At 41.0% G+C, this 23,375-nt stretch overlaps 1 protein-coding gene across 5 annotated transcripts; it reads left to right on the top strand.

The window, feature by feature from the left end:
• Nucleotides 1-9,151: 9,151 nt before the first annotated feature.
• Nucleotides 9,152-21,601, top strand: LOC120745372 (nuclear GTPase SLIP-GC-like). Of its 5 annotated transcripts, none has more exons than XM_040050184.1 (22): nt 9,153-9,668; nt 9,765-9,846; nt 10,146-10,258; nt 10,452-10,505; nt 11,204-11,228; nt 12,061-12,165; nt 12,343-12,430; nt 13,064-13,277; nt 13,375-13,608; nt 15,051-15,251; nt 15,329-15,501; nt 16,705-16,759; nt 16,853-16,940; nt 17,046-17,167; nt 17,562-17,738; nt 17,826-17,980; nt 18,117-18,234; nt 18,366-18,474; nt 19,903-20,033; nt 20,217-20,298; nt 20,386-20,469; nt 20,575-21,601. In XM_040050184.1, the coding sequence occupies exons 1-22, from the start codon at nt 9,528-9,530 to the stop codon at nt 20,613-20,615; spliced, it is 2,592 nt and encodes an 863-aa protein (XP_039906118.1). In that variant the 5' UTR covers nt 9,153-9,527; the 3' UTR covers nt 20,616-21,601. The 5 variants fall into 5 exon arrangements, with proteins under 5 accessions (XP_039906143.1, XP_039906118.1, XP_039906127.1 ...); XM_040050193.1 differs by having other exon boundaries at nt 9,157-9,668; nt 20,599-21,601; XM_040050209.1 differs by lacking the exon at nt 13,375-13,608 and having other exon boundaries at nt 9,152-9,668.
• The last annotated feature ends 1,774 nt before the right edge of the window (nt 21,602-23,375 follow it).

Raw genomic sequence — 23,375 nt, 5'->3', positions numbered from 1 at the left:
AACACATATTGGGCCTTTCTCAATATGCGTACTTGTGCGTACTTGCGTTCTCGTGTACTCATGATACGTCATCAGTCGGAGATCAAGTACTGTTCCAATTCGAAGTACGCATCAAGCCGAGTGTCACTACCCGATCCGTACCGGAAACCCGATCGGTACCCCGCATGGGTGAAGGTGTCTACTTCCGGTCGAAGCATTTTACGATAGTTACAGGTCAGAGTATCTGTTAAGATGTTAAGAATAACAAGTATCTCTTAAAATGTTTCGATAATGAAACATTTAATATAATGTAGACAAAAACAAAAAAATAAAAAGATAGTGACAGATCGGGACTCCCAATCCTTACTGCGCATGTGCAAAGTCGGACCGTACAAATCGGGTCTACCCGATCCGTACCGCGCATGTGCAGGGGTTTTCTTCTTCTTCTGTTCGTTTAATGGCAGTGTACTCCCCAGTGTACGAGGATACCGCCACCTGCTGACTGAGCAAATGAACCCTATTGTAAACTGAATTAGTGTCATTACAAACATGTGTTAAATTCTATTTAGTGATAATCGAGTGTGTTTATGCTTGTCTGTGTGGAGAGGATTGTTGGAAAAGTGATGATAATGTCCGCTATCACTGTCAATTGTCAGTAAACACTTCATCTAGCTGCTGAATCTTCACGTGACATAGTATAAAGTCTGTATTATTAACTCTGTCATTAGGCACCATTCTTCTTATTTTACGGCACTGTTGTTCAATCAGGAAACGCTCTCTGTTGAGGAGAAAAGCAAAAATTTGTTGCGGATATGGATTATCCATTGTTTAAATGTCCTGGTAGTCGAAAAGGAGGCAGAGCTGTTGAGAAATGCTAGGAGCTAACTGGGCGCTAACCGTATCATTCAAATATATCCGATTGTTCAGTCTGACGTCACTAGCCGTGTCTGGGTCTAAACTCCGCTGCAGGTCCATATATCAAACGATCACTATGGCATTACTGAGAGTTGAAAAACTGTCTAAAGTCTTTCATCTTTAATAAAATGATCAGCGTTCTGCTCTACCAGGTGTAACAATTGAGTTTAACATCCAGGTGTGGCAGGATGAATGTTATCCCTCGGTCCAACCCACTTTCAGCCTGGCCCATTAGGGGGCGCTGGTATAAATAGTGGCCATTTGAGTGTCTCTGCATTGCTTGCCTGTGATCTCCTTTTTGGTCACCTGACTTCCCCTCGGTATGGTAGAGACCATTTGTGGGTTACTCCTCTGAAGTCTCCATCGCGGCTGGTCGTAGCTATAGAAGCCTCCTGAGCTATTCTGCTTACGTTCTATGACACGGCTTACTTGGTATGTAATCAACTTTTGTTACGCTCTCTGCCTTCTATTGTTCTTTTATAGTAATTATTTATTATGTTTCGCAGGAAGTGTGGGCCTTAGTTTTGCGCCAAGCTACGCGAACTGAAGTGCTGCTGTTTTGCCTTGCTGTGCTTTTATCGTCTGTTCCCGTTGTGAGATTTCTTTCCCCGCTGCTGTCAGCTTTTACAGTGGACGTCGGCGTGGACAACGGCCATATGCATGCCGGTTATCAGAGTCAACTGGCGTGCATATTGATTGACTGTTAACTTGTCGTCGTGTGACGGCAAGTTGGAGCAGTACGGCGATTCCGTCTGCTCCAGATTTTAGAGTTTTATCCAGATTGTATGTTGTTTTATTGCTTTTGATTTGTAGTTTGGATTTTTGTTACACCACTGGTGGGAGGCCCTTTTTCTAGCTGTAGATCACCAGTGTGGTCCTGCAGTTAGGTTATCCCCCGGTGCTACACATTAGTTTGTTGTAATATATTAAAATTTTCTTTGTTTCTTTTATTCAGATGCGGAGTGCCGACGTGGAGGAGACTAGGGTGCCTTGGTGGTGGGATCCCTTGAGTGTACACACCTGCCCTGTTTAGTTTATTAGTGTGAGTGTGTGATAGTGTGCTGCACTTGTGTTTTGAGTGTGTTTTCTTTCTTTAGTTTGTGTGTGGCATCCCTGCCCCTCCACTGGTAAGCCTCAGCTCTGAATACCTTTTTAAGCATATTTGTACTTGAATATTTATGATCGTGCTTTTATATGGTGTTTTAAATAATTATTAATAAATTGTTAATTTGTTGATCATTGAACCTCGTCTCTGGATTGAGTATAGCGAACCTAAGTGCCTTTCTGGTGGTTTAGTGTTACTTTCAGTATTCTCTGGGTGAAATTCCCAGGGTGGCGTTGTCTTTTTAAAACTGCAAAGAGTATTTACTTTATATCCCAACCTCGTCTCGCCACACAGGCATCCATGAAAACGGAATTTATGACATTTAACGGAGTTAGAAGTTAGCAGGGAGTTAGCTCGCTAGCTTCTATCTAAATACAATATAGCATGTCCTGACTGCGGGGTTTTGGAAACAAATTAAAACGTACAGCTCTGTTATCACTTCCAGCATAAATGAAGACAGAAAACTAAACAGCAGTGACGTTTGTAGGGTTACTGAAGTTGGGCTAGCTGGTATATAATGATGTGCTACGTGACCGCTAGCGACACAGCTATGTTAGCATAATATAAACAAGCTAACTTTTTTTCCACTCGATAAAAGTTAACGTGAGTGTTCTCGGTGGTCAGGAACAAATGTAATCGCATGGCAGGATGCTGTAAAAGGACCAAACTTCAGCCAGGAGAACAACTGAGATAATCCATCCACAGTACGAGGTTAGTCATTCATATACTGCTGCATGGGCTGGGCTGTAGTTACATCCTAAGGTTTTAAAAACTGAGCTTAAATAAATGATTAGCGGTAATAAAAGCCGAGGGAGGTCAACAGGGATCACTGACTGTTTTAGGAGCTTTTTGAGATCAAATAGAAGAAAATACATAACATTAAACATGTTAACAACACAAAAGCCATATTAAACGCAGACTACTTTAGACCCGGAAGTAGGATTCGTCACGTCATCACTGAACAACCGGATAGAATTGTCAAGTCCAAATTCATGGGCTGCATCCTCCTGAGGCCGCATTTGTAGACCGATTACGTCACAGCAACGCGCTGAAGGCTGTCCAAATTCATAGACTCCTCCGAATGCAGCCGACAAATGCGTCCTCCTTTTCCCCGAATTTGAAGGATGGGTCGAGTGTGTCCTTCGTGGCCTACCGTATCCCAGAATTCATAATTCTGGGATATGCCAGCCCAGCCAAACTCCAGTTTCCAACAATGGCGGCCGCTACTAAGTTTTAAAATTACTCATACTAATCTTTCTGGGTCACAAAATAAACGTTTAACATATTTTCAGGCGAGAAAGTAGCAAACATCAAATATCTGCTCGGTTTATCAAGATATCACATATTTGCAAAAGTGCTTCGACGTTTTTGGAGACGTCTGCTACCCACCAGCTTGATAGCTAGCCGGGAGCTCGAGGGTCACTGATGCGGCCGAGAACGGCACAACTCCCGGCACATCATTTTCAGATCACCGCGGACTTTCGCTGCTCGGGTTAAACGTAATATACAGTGGGGCAAAAAAGTATTTAGTCAGCCACCAATTGTGCAACTTCCCCCACTTAAAATGATGACAGAGGTCAGTAATTTGCACCAGAGGTACACTTCAACTGTGAGAGACAGAATGTGAAAAAAAAATCCATGAATCCACATGGTAGGATTTGTAAAGAATTTATTCGTAAATCAGGGTGGAAAATAAGTATTTGGTCAATAACAAAAATACAACTCAATACTTTGTAACATAACCTTTGTTGGCAATAACAGAGGTCAAACGTTTACTATAGGTCTTTACCAGGTTTGCACACACAGTAGCTGGTATTTTGGCCCATTCCTCCATGCAGATCTTCTCGAGAGCAGTGATGTTTTGGGGCTGTCGCCGAGCAACACGGACTTTCAACTCCCGCCACAGATTTTCTATGGGGTTGAGGTCTGGAGACTGGCTAGGCCACTCCAGGACTTTCAAATGCTTCTTACGGAGCCACTCCTTTGTTGCCCGGGCGGTGTGTTTTGGATCATTGTCATGTTGGAAGACCCAGCCTCGTTTCATCTTCAAAGTTCTCACTGATGGAAGGAGGTTTTGGCTCAAAATCTCACGATACATGGCCCCATTCATTCTGTCCTTAACACGGATCAGTCGTCCTGTCCCCTTGGCAGAAAAACAGCCCCATAGCATGATGTTTCCACCCCCATGCTTCACAGTAGGTATGGTGTTCTTGGGATGCAACTCAGTATTCTTCTTCCTCCAAACACGACGAGTTGAGTTTATACCAAAAAGTTCTACTTTGGTTTCATCTGACCACATGACATTCTCCCAATCCTCTGCTGTATCATCCATGTGCTCTCTGGCAAACTTCAGACGGGCCTGGACATGCACTGGCTTCAGCAGCGGAACACGTCTGGCACTGCGGGATTTGATTCCCTGCCGTTGTAGTGTGTTACTGATGGTGACCTTTGTTACTTTGGTCCCAGCTCTCTGCAGGTCATTCACCAGGTCCCCCCGTGTGGTTCTGGGATCTTTGCTCACCGTTCTCATCATCATTTTGACCCCACGGGATGAGATCTTGCGTGGAGCCCCAGATCGAGGGAGATTATCAGTGGTCTTGTATGTCTTCCATTTTCTGATGATTGCTCCCACAGTTGATTTTTTCACACCAAGCTGCTTGCTTATTGTAGATTCACTCTTCCCAGTCTGGTGCAGGTCTACAATACTTTTCCTGGTGTCCTTCGAAAGCTCTTTGGTCTTGGCCATGGCGGAGTTTGGAGTCTGACTGTTTGATTCTGTGGACAGGTGTCTTTTATACAGATGATGAGTTCAAACAGGTGCCATTCATACAGGTAACGAGTGGGGGACAGAAAAGCGTCTTACAGAAGACGTTACAGGTCTGTGAGAGCCAGAGATTTTCCTTGTTTGAGGTGACCAAATACTTATTTTCCACCCTGATTTACGAATAAATTCTTTACAAATCCTACCATGTGAATTCATGGATTTTTTTTTCACATTCTGTCTCTCACAGTTGAAGTGTACCTCTGGTGCAAATTACTGACCTCTGTCATCATTTTAGGTGGGGGAACTTGCACAATCGGTGGCTGACTAAATACTTTTTTGCCCCACTGTATAAGTCACTTAGACAACCTTAAAATGTTATTGTTGGGCTTTTTTCAGTGTTTTATTTGTTCATGAGCAGTGTTGGGAAGGTTACTTTTAAAATGTATTCCATTACAGAATACAGAATACATGCCCCAAAATGTATTCTGTAACGTATTCCGTTACGTTACTCAATGACAGTAACGTATTCTGAATACTTTGGATTACTTAATATATTGTGGCGAGTTCAGACAAGGAGGAGACGGAGGTATCGTTTGGTCTTGCTTCCCGTGAGCTAGCCAGGGAGCACAGCCGTTTATTACATTTGCAGAAGAACACACTGCCACTAGCTAACTGCTCAGCGCAGCAACCACAACACACATAGGGCGCCCTCTGACCCCGGAAGGACACACCGTCGCAGCGAGAGGGCGTCACCCGTCACCATGGCAACATACACAAAACATAACTGTACAAGCAGAACCCCGAACAGCCCTGACCCGCTACAATATTATCATGCTTTTTACAACAACGTGAATGTACTATTGCTGTGTGATTTATTACTATTACTGAAGGTCCGCGGCTCCGAACTGTAGTAAAGGGACCTCTGACTAATGCTGGGCTTACACTGTGCGATTTTTGGCCCATTTTGAGCCGATTTTTAAGTCATGCGATCGTTTTGGCGATCGGCCCGATTTTGGCCTTCATCGTGCTTCGTGCATCGTGTAGTATACGTGGGGTAACGAGAAGCGATTGACACCTCACAACCAGCTCCCGATCATCAATCGCTTGGTCGTGAGGGTGTCACCGCAGTTTGCCACACTGCGCACGCGCAAACACAAATGTCAGCGAAAAAGACGGCGTAGCACGGCAGTGCAGCGTGTGATCTGGACACAAGCGATGGAGGCACAACTTGTAGAACCATCCGAGCCCTTTCGATCTGGCCTCACAAAATTATCACGACCACAACAACCGTGAAAATAGTTGGATCGACACTGCTGCTCAATCACAGCTGCCTGACCAATGTTTTTCATTAGCAATTTAGCAAAGTTGATGGTGGTGGTGTGTCTGTGTGAGTGAAAGACGGAGAGGGAGAGCGAGCGACAGAATTTCTGTTATAACCTTCATTTTTATGGACGCACAGTGTGAGCACTCAGGTCGCATGAGAGCATCGGGCCGTATAGTGTGAGACCCTGCATCGTGACCTATGAACTTCTAACCCCTGCGAGTCAATCGTACAGTTTGAGCAGGAGCTGAATCGCGCGACTGAAAAAATCGCACAGTGTAAGCCCAGCATAATACGGCGGGGTCCCTGTCGGCTGGTAGCCGAAAAATAGCTCTACTTTGTTGTGTGGGTCAACTTTTCTTGCGACAGACAGAGAGAGGCGTTGAAAGACTGCTCCAACGGAACTTGTTGTTTTCGGAGGAAAACACGAACACAGTGTACAGTCGAGTCTTAATAGCTTACTTACAACTGGGCTCGTCAGGCACTCTTCTTGGCTGCAGTGGTTATTATTATATTTACATGCTTCCAGCTCCCATTTTTGCTCGATGACTGCTCGTACCTTTCCACTCCCCTTTTTCTCCCTCCTAGCGCTCACAGACACATAACGTGTATGCCAGTCCATTCTCCCAGCAGCACGGACTACACTGCCCATGAGGCTACATTCTTTAGAGCTATGCTTGTAGCATTCTGCCTGTTAGCTTAGCACAACAACAACAACAACGAAAAGGCGCTCTCTCACCCAGGAAACACAGTCGCAGAGAGAGAGAGAGAGCGTCGCCCTGTAACCATGGCAACCGTAACGCTGCTGCCTGGAACAACAGAACGTAGCTGTCAAACAAAACCCAAACAGTCCTGACCCGCGACAATATGAAACAGGAAAGTACCCCAGTGTATTCCATTTATTTCAACAAAGTAACTGTATTCTGAATACCACCTTTTTAAACGCTAACTGTAACGGAATACAGTTACTCATATTTTGTATTCTAAATACGTAACGGCGGTACATGTATTCCATTACTCCCCAACACTGTTCATGAGTAAATCGGTTTGGCTGAGATTAAAGTTATTAGATTAGATTAGATAAAATAAAACTTTATTAATCCCCCGGGTGGGTTCCTCCTTGGTTTTTACACCGCTGACTAAATGTCAAACAGAAAACTGATTAAACAGAAGTGTGAGACGGTCAAGAATTTATGCCAGTGTCCTGTTATATTTTAGATAGCAAGGAGCAGACGGCTGAGTTTATTGAACTCCACCGAGACAGCGGTGACGCTAATCACAAGGCTAGACCGTCCAATTTCACAGCCGTTTACTTCCGGCCTACCCGACCTTCTGAGGACCCGGCCCACGTAGACCGCGAAGGCCGGGTCCTCAGGAGGATGCTGCCCATGAATTTGGACACAACCAATGTCGCAATGTTGGCAAAGAGAGGAAGTGACGTAAGATTTGCGCATGCGGGGTACCGATCGGGTTTCCGGTACGGATCGGGTAGTGACACCGAGAACGCGAAAAAGTCCCGGATGTGTTCTCGCTCCGCCCGTTTTATCGAGCATGCATCGGTGATGACTTGTGTGGACGTGGCACAGCTAAATATCCCAGAATGCATTTCGTCCAAAACTCAAAAACTTTTAAATATTACTCTTTCTGGGTCACAAAATCAACTTAAGTTATTTTCAAGCGAGAATGTAGCTGTGTAAACTTCAAATATCTGCTCGATTTATCAAGATATAATATATTTCCAAACGCGCTCCGACGTTTTCGGAGATGTCTGTGACCCGCCAGCTCCATAGCAGACAGCAAGGTCGAGGATTATTAGAGCCGGCGAGAACAGCGGACTCCCGGCACATCGTTTTCAACACCCCCGCGGTCTTTTCGCTACTCAGGTTAAACAAACCCCAGTAGCTGTCTATTGTATTGCATGTCCACTAAAATAAAAATAAAAGCGTTCTAACATCTCACCTGCTTGTTTTTATTAAGGTATGTACACGTATGTACACGTACACTATTTTTATTAATAGAGATTTCACTACTGAGGTTAAACATGATATATAAGTCACTTAGATCACTTCTAAATGTTAATATTTGGTTTATTTCAGTGTTTTATTTGTTCCTGAGTAAACCGGTTTGGCTGTGATTAAAGTTAAGCTTCATAACATATTACTCACAGTTAAATTAAGAGGGGACGGCAGTAAAAACTCCGGACCTGTGACATCATCAAGTACGCTGGCATTCCAATTGTACAAATCGCGAGTCCGTACTCACATTCTCTTTTTTCCCAAAAGCATAGCAGCAGCAGACTTTGTTGTGGTTATAAAACAAACGAGGAAATGAAATAATTTAAAAAAACGAAATATTCAATTACTTCCCGGTTTGTCGGCAGTAGCTCTTGACCGTCACCAGTTAATCTAAAACATAATATTTCTAAACCAACAGAATTTCTGGTGCTTACTAACAAAGGTCTATTCTGGTTGAACAGCCGTATACACAATTTGATTTTTTTTTTAAATGTACAAACAATGAACAGACCACGACAGCTGGACAAAGTATTTCAACACTAAAAACCTAAATTATGGAGCTCTATTAAAGTCTTGAATAGACAACAATATCTAACTATGTCACTAACTGTGAGCAAGCCATGTTTTCATAGATCATTTATAAGCTTCTTAGGTAAATTACTCTTTTTTTCATTGACAAAACTGGATAGATCAAGATAATCAACTAGGACTTTTTACTTAAATAAAATAAAGAACTGCTAGCTAGCACTGCTTTTTAATGTAATACAATTGCTAAGTAGCAAATTAAATCATGTATTATCTTAAGAAGCAGGTTAGACTTAGAAAAACTGCAATAATCCATCAGTCCATCCATTAGTGTAATTTAATGCTCAACTCGTTTTGACAGTTCATACCGAATACGCCCGCTCTGCACAAGATATGTAAGCTTCTCACGGTTTACATAATCAAGAAAACATCTAAAACCTGCAGGACACCTGCCCTGGATGTCTGGAGTTCGACACCTTTGATCTAGTTAATTATTAAAATAAAGTTATGAGAAAAACGGCCCCTTAAACCCAAATTAATGTGATAAGAATTACTTAAAATGGCAGAATGCAACTCAAGAAAAAAATCTGAGGGGGTTTATGATCTATAATGTAGCCAGCCTTATGGGAAGCTGTCAGGTCGCCCACATTTTCTACAGTCAGTGGTTCACGCTCTTTGCCTACGCACCTGCAATTTCGCCACTCACCGGCTGCACAGGGCGGCGGCTCTGTGCTACTTGTCACATATCGTTTTACCATTTAAGTCAGTGTAGTACAGGTGGTTTATCGCGCTTTCCGTAGTCGTGTTTCCGTGGATCTCAAATTTGTGTTCTCTCCCCGTGTACAGACCCTCCTGGTCCCCTGCCTGTTTTACCTTGACTTTGTCGTAAGTTAGGATATTCGTATGTGGACGTCGTGTATCATACAAAGAGGACGTGTGAGTGACTGGCGAGTGAGAAGAGGAGTTTTGGACGTGTTCCCTTTTCCCTGGATTCCCGGGAGCACCAGTTGCCCTGCACGGTTGTTTAAAGCGCCTGGTGTCACTGTAAATAAACTCTCTTTAATTGAAACCGTTCAGAGTTCTGCGCTTGAGTCCGCTCGTTCACCTTAACAGGATCAGAAATTACAATTTATCTTACAGTTTCTATTCTTGGTCATGGATGATTTTGTGCGAAACAAACTGACTGAATGGAAACTAAGTGAATGGATTGAGGCATTTGAAGGTAAATATTACTGTGAATTAGTGATGGCTACAGTTATTGATACTTATACGTTCTCTTAACTTTGAAAAATAAGGCCTATTAATACACATTTAAATGGTGTTCTGTACTATAGCATGATCAGTTTTGAATGTTGTCTATGCTTGGGGAGTAGAAAATCACTTGCGGTTTGCATATTTACTACACAAAATGTGTAAGCAAAAGAAAATGTCCTAAGACTGGAATCTCCTAAAAAAAAAAAAAAGTACTTCTCAAGTAATTTTATAAATAATAAATTTTTCTGCTATTTAATTTTATTACAGCTCAAGAAATTGATGAGGAAAGTCTATATCATCTTGATGATCGGGAAATGAATCAATTGATCACAAAAGCTGGACCTAGAGTGAAATTCAACAATAAACTAAAGCTGTTAAAGGTAAATAAATCCTTCAACATTTCTTTCCTTTTGTCTGGAAAAATCTCACTCTTGTTAATGCTTACAGATAAATTTGTTGTAGAATTATTATGTGCAAACTACTTTAACTTTCAATGTATCTGTGATAGCAATATTATTCACAAAAATTCTTTTATTTTTTGCTGATGGATTTGCAATGTTTTCATTATGTTAGGAAGAGCAAAATACAACTCAACCACAAAAGCAAGCAGTTAATATTTCTGTTCAAGTAAGTCAAAACCTGTTTCATGGCACTCCTCTTCAATATCCGTATTGTAACTTACATTTTTAAAGTATTCATTTTACATTGATTTGCACTTAACCTTACCTGCTCTGCAAACAAGAGTCTAAAGAAACAGCTGATTTGGATCGGCTAAGGATTATTGAATTTCAGATAATGAACCAGCATGCCTTCATTTGTCATACATATACACTAAGGTGACCTAAGTCAAAGTAAAGCTCCAGTCACACAACCCTAGAGACCAGTCGGCAACCTAAAATCCTTACAACCTCCACCGAACACTAAACTGATGTAGTTGCCTGATGTTTGAGTACACATTTTACTCTAGCAGCTGGTGGTTACCAACTGGTCTCTAGGTCCGTGTCACTGGTTCTGAATGAGGCAGAAACATTGACTCATGGGATCATGTTTATTGAGAGGAAATGATATGAAAGGTTTTCATGTTTTAATCATTGTACTATTGGAGAATGTAAGTCTGTATACTTATTTTTACATGGTTTGCACACTGTAAAAAGTGCACGTGAAAGTTGTTTTTGTTGTTGTTGTTGTTTTTTTAAGTTTGTTAAAGAGCAATGTGTCCCTATACAGGTGCTATAATTTCCTGTATAAATTCAATTATGCATATATGTACAACTATAGTAGTTTAATTTCAAACATGAAAGTCAAATATTTCTATTCATCCTCAGGATTCGCCATCCAAAAGTGAAAAGGGTAAGAAAAATGTCTGTCGTTCTCATTTTATTGCATCTAATATGTTTATTCTCACAGTAGTATTTTTGCAGCTTTTAAACTTAATTACACAGGTCAAAATCATCAGAGATAAGTTTGAAAGCATAATGTCGCCCCATTACCACAGACCTTAAGAAGATATATAAATTGTACTTTGGCTCTCCACTGGCCGAGCAGGACTAAGTGTTCCAATGGACTGCATGACTGGCTAAATCTACAAAGGGTAGCAATACCATTTGAAGTCCCGATAATGTGGCAGGAACCGCAAGATCATCAATGATTGCTGTTTTTGCAGCGCCAATACAAGATTCTCAGCTGAAAATAAGCACAAAATTGTATATCCCAGCCTGGATTCTGCAGTAAGGCCTGTTCCTCATGATGATCCATTGCCTGACAATCCAGATACAGTATACACAAGAAAATCTCTTTTTGAAGAAACCGTGGTAGCTGACTGACCCTGATCATTATATCTATGCGACAGTGTGCATCTATCTGACTTCACAATGAAAATATTGAAACAGTTACTTGATCTGTCCGTGCGGTTTAATAAAAACTGCATGCAAGTCCATTGCAAACTATAATTAGTTTAAATTATTAGTTTTAGTAAACTTTGAATTAGTCATAATTTAAAAAGTCGATGTGACTGGGAAAAAAATGAAAGCAGATCTGAAATCAGCATGAAAAGCTGGTTTAGAAAAGTGTATTTTGGTTTCTGATGACTACAAAAAGAAATTTTGTTGACCTGTGTTATCAGAAGTTTCAATCTTGAGAGAAACTGTTTTCTTCTTTTTTTTCTTTAAAAAAAAAAAAAAAGAAATCCAAAAAAGAAAGAGAAAGTCAGATCATCTTCAGGGTGAGTTCAGCCAATGGCAACCAGCTCCTAAACAACAATACAACTGTGCAGCAGGATCACAGTCAGGTACATATATAAATATATAATGAAAAATACTAATGGGCATTAAAAAAAAAATAGCCATACAGTATAAACATGTGAAAATCCTCACACGTTTTCCTGCTTTGCATATCAGTGGGCCACATTTTGCATTACACTGGTTCCTGGTTCCTACTTATTAGTTCTTCACTTTCACTCTGACAGAAACAGAAATACTGTCTGATGTCAAAGACATAATGAAACATGTCAGTGAAGGACTACATGGCCGTGACAAGCTCAGTGCTTTCCTAAAGTGAGTAAAAAAGATTTCCTATTTTTGTTGGATGTTCTTCCAACCAATTCCAAGAAAGTTGGGACATCTGTCAAATGAAAATAAAAACATTCATGAAATCTTTTACTCTGAAAGTGTATTGACAATAGATGACAAAAACATATCAAATTCTTAAGATGAGAAAATGCACCATTTTAAGAAAAAAATAAGATCATATTGTATTTGATGTCAACATGTCTCAGAAAGATTAGGAAGGGGGCAAAAATGCTAGAAAGTAAGTTGTACCAAAAAGAAACAAAGAAATGGAGGAATATTTTATTCCCCCTTTATTATAATAGAGATACTAAAGATTTAAACTCTGTCAGAGCTCAACATGCAGCTGTGATGCAGTTCATTCCAGTATTAAGGTGAATTGTACCAGAAACCATAATCTCAGTTTTTAGAGGTGATCAGTAGCTTTTGAATACTGATTAATATTTCATGTTTTGCATGTATGTAGTCTTCAGAGACTTTAAAATAAAACAAAAGACAACAATAAATATTCTAATGATTTTTAAAAACAAATTTTCAAAAACAAATCTTTCTGATTTTGCCACATTTTCAGTTTGTTTCTGAGACTGGATCAGTTAATCCATATTTAAACTTTTTCAACAGGGATAAAACCAAGGATCTGGAGACAGAAAAGAGGCACCTGGTTGGTGTCTTTGGTAAAACTGGGGCTGGAAAGAGCTCTTTAATCAATGCCATCATAAATAAGAAGGGCCTGTTGGCTTCTGGAAGTGTCAGTGCATGTACCTCAGTAATGATAAAGGTGGAGGCTACCAGTGGATCAAAGTATGAGGCACACATCGAGTTCATTACAAAAGAGGTAGAATGAAATATGAACACAGTGATTCTTGAAGTAAAGTAATGTGTTACAATGTAGCTACAAAAATCAAGATGCAATTTTATTTTATTTTTTTAAGGATTGGAAAAGTGAGTTGAAGTCACTAAAAGAGGTTCTTGAAGACAACGACGATGATGATGATGATGGTGGTGGTGGTAGTAATGATGATTTTTTTGATGCTGATGAAAAGTTATCAGCGCTGTATGGAGAAGAGTGGAAAGAAAGATCCCCTCACAGCCTCATGGACAACAAATATTTCATAGATATTCCAGAGTTTCGAACATCCAAGACAAAAATTTTGAAAAGTGACTCAGTAAGTGTGCAGTAATACAGACCAAAATAAAATTAAGTTCTTCTCCTGTAGAACATAGGAATACTTGCAGTTTAAAGCATATATTAGACCACAGTTTTGGTGAGATACAAGATCAATGTGTGGCATCACATAGAGAGCAGTAGGAAGTCACTAAAGATGTGTTAAGCTACCGTGATGCTGCACCTTTTCAGTATAAAGATGATGTCAATGCTATTTAATGCCTCCCTACTTGGAAAGTGCAGACAGAAAAAAAGCACTGGTGAAGCAGATGTTGCCCCAGTGTATTGCTGAGCAGATATATGTCGGCAATGTGTTGATGTGCCACCTGAGAAATTCCATTCAAAATGTTTGGCACCCAACAAACAGGGGGGAAAAAAAACAAGTAACAATTGTGGTGGTTAAAATTTTATGGTTCGCTATCCTGTTGCTGTCTGATTATCCTGTTACTGTTGAGCTTGAAGTTTTCTTTGTGAAGGTGTTCAAGAGTTTCACATTTGTATACAGAAGTAAAAAAAAAAAAAAAAAAAAAACATACCACAGTATTTTAGACTTGAAGTCTGCTGACTGGCTGAGCTTATCATAAAACCGTAAAGATTCAATAGCCTATGCTACTAATTCACATGCTAATGCAATTACTGTTGCCTCAGTGGGTGTAGCTCAGGAGGTTGAGCAGGTCGCCTATTAATCAGAGCTTCAATCCGTGGCTCCCCTGAGTCTGCATGCCAAATATCTACCAACCCCCAGTTGATCTTCAATGCATCCATCAGAGTGTGAATATTTGTAAATGTTAGCTAGAAAAAGCATACCTAGAAAAAAGTATTTGGGGTAATGAGGCAAGTTGTAAAAAGTGCTTTAAATGTTTACATACTACTAATAATAATAATGGATTGCATTTATATAACGCTTTTTGAGGCCCTCAAAGCGCTTTACAATTCCACTATTCATTCACTCTCACATTCACACACTGGTGGAGGCAAGCTACAGTTGTAGCCACAGCTTCCCTGGGGCAGACTGACAGAAGCGAGGCTGCCATATTGCACCATTGGCCCCTCTGGCCATCACCAGTAGGGGGTAAGTGAAGTGTCTTGCCCAAGGACACAACGACCGAGACTGTCCAGGGCTCGAACCGGCAACCTTCCGATTACAAGATGAACTCCCAATTCTTGAGCCACGATCACCCATGTAGTAGAAGAAAGCACCATATAATAACCAGTCCACTTAGTGTGATCCACAGTAAAATCTAAAAAAGCTTTGTTTTTTTATTAAAAAAAAGAAACTTTGGATTGCTTTGGATTTATTTTCCTGGTTTTCATTTCAGATTTTTGAGACAGCATTTATTTTCATTTACTGTCTTTTTCATGCAATTTATAAAACCTTTGTTATGAGCACATACATTAAAATGTCTTTATTTTAATGTAATTCATCCTGTTACTATTTTGCAGGCTGAAGGGTTGTCTGAAAAATTTGTGAAATACACAAGAAGTGAGTCAAATGAGACAGAAGAAGTAAAGAGGTTGTACTGGCCGCTTGTGAAGTGTGTGACTGTCAAAGTGCCAGACAATGATTTTCTTGATCATGTCACACTTGTGGACCTTCCTGCAAATGGTGACTGTAACAGAAGCAGAGATAGAATGTGGACAGGGGTAATTCACAGAAGTCATGTCATCTTTCATCAAAGCATTATTTATTTATAATTTACATACTTTTATTTCATTTCCAGTTTGTTGCCAGTTGTTCAGCTGTGTGGATTGTGACTGAAATGAATCAAGCAGCATCAGAAAAAGAAGCCTGGGACATCCTGGAAAATGCCAGCAGCCTGCTGGGAAATGGTGGCGAGTGTCAGCAAATTTATTTTATCTGCACCAAGTCAGATCATGAAAACCCAGATGATCTGTAAGTCAAATACGCCAAAAATGCAAATTACAAAGAAAGATTGGCACAGATGCACATGGTGATCATACACTTCACTCATGTTAATTTAAGACTGAGGATGTCCATTACAACAGAAGCTAAGGTTTCCCATTGTAGTAGGCCACACTTTTTTTCACTTGGTGTTGCAGCCGCATCCGCTCTGTAGGAGGCCCAGTGTAGTGCAACGGGTTGAGGTACTCTTTGGCGCAGAACTTGCCCACTTCGTCCACCCAGTGGCCAGTCAGCGTGGGAGGACACACCACCAGAGAGGGCAGGGGGCTGCAGTCTGCTGCTTTAGTCTTGGCATATTCCTGTGCCCTGAGGTAGTGATCGCCTGCCAGAATGCAGATGGACTGCAGCGTCTTGCCGAGACCCATGTCATCACACAGGATCCCATGCAGCTTGTATTTGTTCAGGAATGCTAACCAGTTCACTCCATCCTGCTGGTACTTCCGGAGCTCTGCTTTAATGGGCACCGGGATTTTGTAGTTCTCCAACTTTCTGCCATCTAGCAGCTGCTCCAGGAAGTGACGTTCTCTAGCTTTCTGCCGGATCAGGTCAGCAGACATGGCAGGAGGGTCTGGTATACCCGCCTCTAGTGGCAGCAGGCGGATGAGTGTAGCAAAGCACTGTGTGGCCATGAAACGAATGCTGTCGCTGGGGTCGCTCATACGGCCTAGCACTGGTACCACCAGCAGCACGATGTAGGGCACGATGTCCACATCCAGCTGCTCCATGACACAGGCTAAAGCCTCGATGGCGCCTTCTTGTTTGGTGCAGTCATCAATAGCAGCTAACCAGGGTAATACACACTCAAGGAAACTGTTCATGGTCTCCAGTGTGGCTATCTTGCTAAGCACACCAACACACTTTGATACAAATGACAAATTAATTTTAGAACTATCATTTGCGATTTTACAGGTATGCTAATATTGCTTATTTTCATCTAATAAAACATTATTAGACATTATAAGGAATGTCTAATATATTATTATTACATTCTATGAGATATTGGTCCTAATATCACAATATGCGATGTATAATATTCTTTACAAAATATATTTAAAAAACACAACTGAGTATGCACTCAAATGCTTACAGTTTAAATGAGAATAATCAAAATTTTCCATTACAATACTAACAGTAAATTAATTTTACATCCAATTTTTCTTTCCTTTCTAAAAGAAAGAAAATCAAGAGTGCAGTGATGAATGAATTCAAAAGGCGGAAATTAATTAAGGTAAATTTATAATCTGACAGCAAAATCAAAAAAAAAAAATATCTTGTATCTTCTGCCCCAAAAAGAAACACTAACTATCAAAAATGTTCTCAGAATCACTTCAGTGAGGATTGTTTCAAAGTCTTCACAGTGAGCTCCACAGAGTTCCTTAAAGGGGAGAATGCAAATCCAGATCACAATGGTAGGTGAAGTCACTTTATGAATGAACATACAGCGACTTAAGGTATGTTTTTGTGTAACAGAAAATGTATTGCTCAGATTCATGTCCTTTTCAATTTTTTAACAGAAATACCAAAACTTAAGGAAATTTTGAAAAATCTAAATGACACTCATTCAGAGACCTTAAACTATGTGTCTGGAGCTTATGGAATTCTGTCTTTGATTCAAGGAGCCACAATAAGAGAAGTGGTAAGAGCAGGCAATAAAGCCTCATTCATAATCTTTTTAAAGTTCATAAAAATGCATGATGGGGAGGAGGCGAGTTGCATGATTGAGAATCTGAAAGGCAGAATGACAGAAGAGCAGATAAAAGCACAGAGAACAGAAGCTGCTTTGCTGCAAGCAAAAACTTGCTTGCAGAAAAAAAAAATCATTGACTAGAGTAATGAGGTCGATAGTGTGGGAAAATGGAAGTGAGCTGAAGAATAGACAGAGGCAGTCGAATGATGACAGACCTATCTGACTGAACTTATGCATGAGCTTCATGTTAAAAACCTGAGTTTGTCAAGATCCCCTCAAAAATGAGTAAAGAACCAATATGTTATGTTTTACTGCCCTAAATAATGATCTTTCTTTTTTTCAGGTTGAACAAAAAAACGATCTGTATGATCTCCTTGAGGGAAAGTTGTTCATCCAACTTAATCAAGTCAAAAAAGCAATTGAAAAAATTATAAAAGCTTTTGAACAACGCCTAAGTGAGGGAGTTGAAAAATCCCAAAATTTATGTGAAAAAAAACTGAAGTCCTTCTTACACCCCAGTGTATGTTTTTAATTACAATTAGATCAAAAACAGGTTACTTTGTTACCATGTTTAAACAAAAAATTCAAAACTACTCCTTTGTTTCAGAAAATGAGTGACGGAACTTTTCACAGGACACTAAAGTCCTCAGTTAGGAATGATGGGATCCAGAAACCAAAAAAAGGAAAACCAAAAAACCTCAACGTGACTTTAGCGTCTTACTTGACTGAAAGCATTGATGAAAAATTCAGAAAGACCTTCCCGTGAGAATAATCTAATTCTGAACAGCACCAATATGTACAACAATACATGTATCCAAATTGCACTATATTATAAAATTGTATTATATTATAAACTTGCTAATACTGCCATTATAAACTATATCTTTACAACATTCAGAAATGACGTAAAATGTGGACATTTTAATGGCGCCATCGATGCGTTTTCACTCAGCACTGATTCATTGATTGAAAAGTACAAAGATGTTGAACTGCAATTGATATTTCTCCAGACAGAGGTAAAAGAACTTCCCTATTAATGACCCTGATAGTTTATCTATTATTAGAAAGTCATTTAAACCCTGAACTAGTACGTATTTTACCTTGATGTTGTTTTAAATAATGTTAATCCATATTTCATGTTTCTCAGGAAAATAAAATAAAGGCAAAGCTCAACAAAACCATCCTCACACAAAAGAAACTGATCTACAACAGTCTGACAGAGACAATCAAGGATAATATGAAAAAATGCTATAGAGGTAAGAAAGAAATGAATTAAGGTAGTGGTTCCCAAATTTTTTTGCTGTTTTTTACACAACAAGTGTAAGGAAACAAGGCTACAAAACTGAGCTGTGTATTTTAACTTGCGCTAAGAACAAAAGCAAAATGAAGGAGCGCTTCTGCGACTTGAGCTACATAAACAATCAGTGAAGTGTCAACTGTTGTTAGGGCCAAAGGGAGAGTCAGACTGGATGGCTGGGTCCCAGGGAAGGGTCAGAGCCACTGAAATAAGTTCAGGTATGGTTTGCTATGACGTCAAGGTAGTTTTCTATGACGTGTACAAAATACAGGGGTGGTCTGCACTAACTGTGGTTAGGTGAGAATCTGGCGAAGAGAAGTTGAGAGCGCCGGCCTTATATGTTGATGGCTTAATTACCCACAGGTGAGAGCAATGAGCAGGAACACGGTGGCTCCTCCCAGAGGTGGAACAGCCGGCTCTGTTGAAAAACACTGGATGCCTCCTTGCGGCCGGTCACACCTCTGACCTTAAAAAGTCAGAAATCATCACAGGGTCAAATATCAACGATCTGCCCAGCTCTGCTGCCCTCTACCTCGCCGCCGCACATCCAGGATATGCTGGACAGTGAAGGCTGGGTGTCTGTCGATGAGCCGGGCAGGAGGCGGGGGGTCAGGAGGCGGGCACAGGTGATTTGGATTTGGGTACAGGGACAATGGTGGCCGTTTTGAAGCAGGCTGGGACTACAGACACAGAGAGGGAAAGTTTGAAGATGTGTGTAAACACTTCAGCCAGCTGAGCCACACATGACTTGAGGTCATGGCCGGGGATCCCGTCCAGATCAGTAGCTTTACGTGCATTCAGCTTCCTGAATCACGTCTGCGCATCCTCCTCAGACAGTGTGCACACTGACGTCATCCACGGTGTGTACACTGTTCGGTCTTGTGGTGTTCGTTGTGTCAAATCTAGCGTAGAATACATTAAGATCCTCACACAGAGTGGCCATGTCTGTCCAAAGGCAAGATATGCTTCATCATATTTTTTAGTTTTTGGCTTGGGAGGAAGTTGGTTTGAAAGCTTGGTGAAAGTTTGGTGATGCTTCATCTTCTGCTTTGCAGTGTGGTTTTTTTTTATGTTTATTGGAGAGAAAACTTACGTTAAGTGCAGCACTTCAAAGTTACACTGTTAGCGATCAAAGATTTATGTACATTTGACAAGCTGAGCGCATTCTGTACTGTACAGAAGACACAGCATGAGATTCACTGTAGACCACTGTCAATCAATCAGGACGCAGAACACAATGTGCTGTAAAAAAAAAAAATACAACATGCAAAATTGCACAAAAAAAAAATCCACAAAACAACGAGGCTGCGAAAAGGGAACCGCGTTATAGCGAGGAACCACTGTATTTCCATTCAACTGTGCATAAATATTTTTTGTCTCCTTGTAGAAGCAGCAGCATTTGAAGGACGAGGCACCCTGAAGAAGATGAGACACACTATTGAAAGGCATGTGCACTCAAAGAAGTACATGTTTGAAGAGGCAAAAAATGTCATGTTGGAGCAGTTGAGCGATTTGAAGGTTTGTTACAATTTAAAATCAACAAATTATATGAATGTATTTTCTTGATTTTGGTGAGATGCGCAAAAATGTCGAAGTAGCTTTGAAACACATATCATGTCAATAATTTATCTCTTGTCCAGTTATTCTTGGATTCAATAGTTACCGCTGTAAAAACTAACAAAGGGTTTGATAATAAATTAGGAAACTGTTCTGAGGACACTGAAGAAAACCATGAAGGAATCCATTGACTTCTCACTCAAGACTGAGGCCTGCTCACTGCCAGGTAAACAGAATATATAAAGTATTACGAATCCTCTCAATACAAACACTAACAATAAATATTTAATGAATACAAATACTTTGTTTTTAGATGTTTCAGATCATCTTCAGGTGGTGAAGAAACATTATGATGAATTAATGGCGGTCAAGATGAAAAAAAAAAAAAACATACTGGGTAAATCTTAAAATCTCACAAATTGTTTAAAGGGCTTTGATCATGAACTATTTTGCTTATTACTGTGAACAATGTGTTTATTTACAATACAACTGATCCATCCAGAAGCTGATGTGATTTGCTCCACAGAAACAGCTGAGGCCTGATGACCCACAGAACATCCCTGAGGAAACACTGATAGAGACAGGAGGTCTTTAGATACTGTCACAATAATATTTGTTTTGCTCTCTTTTAATTTTATGTTGATGTGTACTTTTGACTTTTAATGAATTTTATACACAGAGCATTTGAATATTATAGATATTAATTAAAACTGCTAATTAACTAAGATATTAGGTAAAACTGCTAATAATAAGGTGTTAATCACAAGGGTCTAAATCATGCTTTGATTTCTTTCTTTTTTTTAAAAAAAAAAATGCAGTATGTTTTTGATCACTTGTAGCAGAGCGTAAAGGCATGTAATGCATTTCCCCATTCAAACCTGAGATTTATGGTTTTAATTGTAAGAGTCTGAGCTTACGGTTTCCAAAAGCATTTTGATTTTGTTGCATGTTTTAAATATCATAATTTAATGTTTTAAGTTGATGTGTATACTCTTGGTTCATTTGGATGGGAGCATTTATTTTAATGTAATGCTTATCAGTTAAACATTAAGCCTTATCCAACACAGAAATGATATTTAACACTTTTACTTCATACTTCTAAATACAAATACTTGTTTTTTGGGTTGTTTTTTTTTTTTTTGCAGTTATAACATGTGTGTAAATGACAAATAGTGAGAAATAGGTGTAAGTAAAGCTGTAGAAAATTATCAGCTACTTCTGTCATCTCCCTGCCATATTGCTTTTTCTGGGTTTGGAATTATCGATGAATATATTACAGTTTGGGTTTAGGTTGAGGGTTTTTTTGTGTTATTTTTTTATTAATTATTTTAAGTGTATTACATTTTATTTACTTCTGTGCACATTTCTGAATTCCTGCTTTGATTTTTTGTTTTCATTAAGTCTCTCGTGTTTCCTCCCCCGACAATGTGTTTTGAATTTTATTATGGCATATATACCTGTATACACTAGACATGTAATTACAGTTACTCTCATAAATTGTGTTTAATAACATATACTCATATATACTATGCATACTCACAATGAAGTGTTTATATAGTGGACTCATTGTGTTAAGCATTTACCTTGCATGTTTAAATCACATGACCCATATATTTAGGTTAAATATATCTACCATGCGCTTTAGGGTCGGGGAACGGGTCCTGACTGTCATCTGCACTTATGCGCCAGGTGTCAGTTCAGAGTACCCAGCCTTCTTAGAGTCCCTGGAAGGTGCTCCACCTGGAGACTCTGTTGTCCTGCTGGGAGACTTCAGTGCTCACGTGGGTAATGACAGCGAGACCTGGAGGGGCGTGATTGGGAGGAACGGCCTCCCTGATCTTAACCCGAGTGGTGTTTTGTTATTGGACTTCTGTGCACAGTTTGGCCATAACGAACATCTTGTTCGAATATAAGAGTGTCCATAAGTGCACGTGGCACCAGGACGCTCTAGGCCGCAGGTCGATGATCGATTTTGTTATCATATCACCAGACCTGCGACCATATGTTCTGGACACTCGGGTAAAGAGAGGGGCTGAGCTGTCAACTGATCACCACCTGGTGGTTAGTTGGATCAGGTGGCGGGGTAGGACGCTGGACAGACCCGGTGCACCTAAACGCGTAGTGAGGGTGTGCTGGGAACGTCTAGCAGAGGCCCCAGTCCGCGAGATCTTCAACGCACACCTCCGGCAGAGCTTCAACAGCATTCTGAGGGAGACTGGGGACATTGAGGCCAAATGGACCATGTTCAGCGTCCCCATTGCCGAAGCTGCTGCATTGAGCTGTGGCCGCAAGGTGGTTGGTGCCTGCTGTGGTGGTAATCCACCAGGCTGAAGAAGGAGTCCTATCGGGCTTGGTTAGCCTGTGGGACTCCGGAGACAGCCGACAGATATCAACAGGCCAAGCGGAATGCAGCTCGGGCAGTGGCTGAAGCAAAAACTCGGGTGTGGGAGGAGTTTGGAGAGGCCATGGAAAAAGACTCAGACTGCCTCAAAGAGATTCTGGCAAACCGTCAGGCGTCTCGGGGGGAAAGCGGTGCTCTACCTGCACTGTGTATAGTGCTGGCGGAGCGCTGCTGAATTCAACTGAGAAAATTGTCAGGCAGTGGAAGGAATACTTCGGGGACCTCCTTAGTCCCACTGACACGTCTTCCGAGGAGGAAGCAGAGTCTGGGGATGAGGGGAAGGACCCGCCAATTTCCGGGGGTGAGGTCACTGAGGCAGTTAAACAACTCCTTGGTGGCAGAGCCCCTGGTGTTGATGAGGTCCGCCCCGAGTTCCTGAAGGCTCTGGACGTTGTGGGGCTGTCCTGGTTGACACGCCTCTACAATGTTGCGTGGAGATCAGTGGCAGTACCCCTGGACTGGCAGACCGGGGTGGTGGTCCCCATCTTTAAGAAGGGAGACCGGAGGGTGTGTTCCAACTACAGGGGGATCACACTCCTCAGCCTCTCTTGGAAAGTCTATGCCAGGGTGCTGGAAAGGAGAGTTCGTCCGCTAGTCGAACCTCGGAGACAGGAGGAACAATGCAGTTTTCGTCCAGGTCATGGAACACTGGACCAGCTCTTTATCCTCTCAAGGATACTTGAGGGTGCATGGGAGTTTGTCCAACCAGTCTACACGTGTTTTGTGGACTTGGAGAAGGCATTCGACCGTGTCCCTCGGGGTGGGAGGTGCTGCGGGAGTATGGGGTGTCTGGCCCATTGCTACGGGCCATTCGATCCCTATACAACCGTTGCAAGAGCTTGGTTCGCATTGCCGGCAATAAGTTGGACTCGTTCCCAGTGGCGGAGGGCTTTCACTTCGTT

This window comes from Simochromis diagramma, unplaced genomic scaffold (assembly GCF_900408965.1).
Source record: "Simochromis diagramma unplaced genomic scaffold, fSimDia1.1 OVJJ01000321.1, whole genome shotgun sequence".
NCBI classification, from domain to species: Eukaryota; Metazoa; Chordata; class Actinopteri; order Cichliformes; family Cichlidae; genus Simochromis; species Simochromis diagramma.
This window is presented reverse-complemented; position numbering and strand designations above follow the sequence as displayed.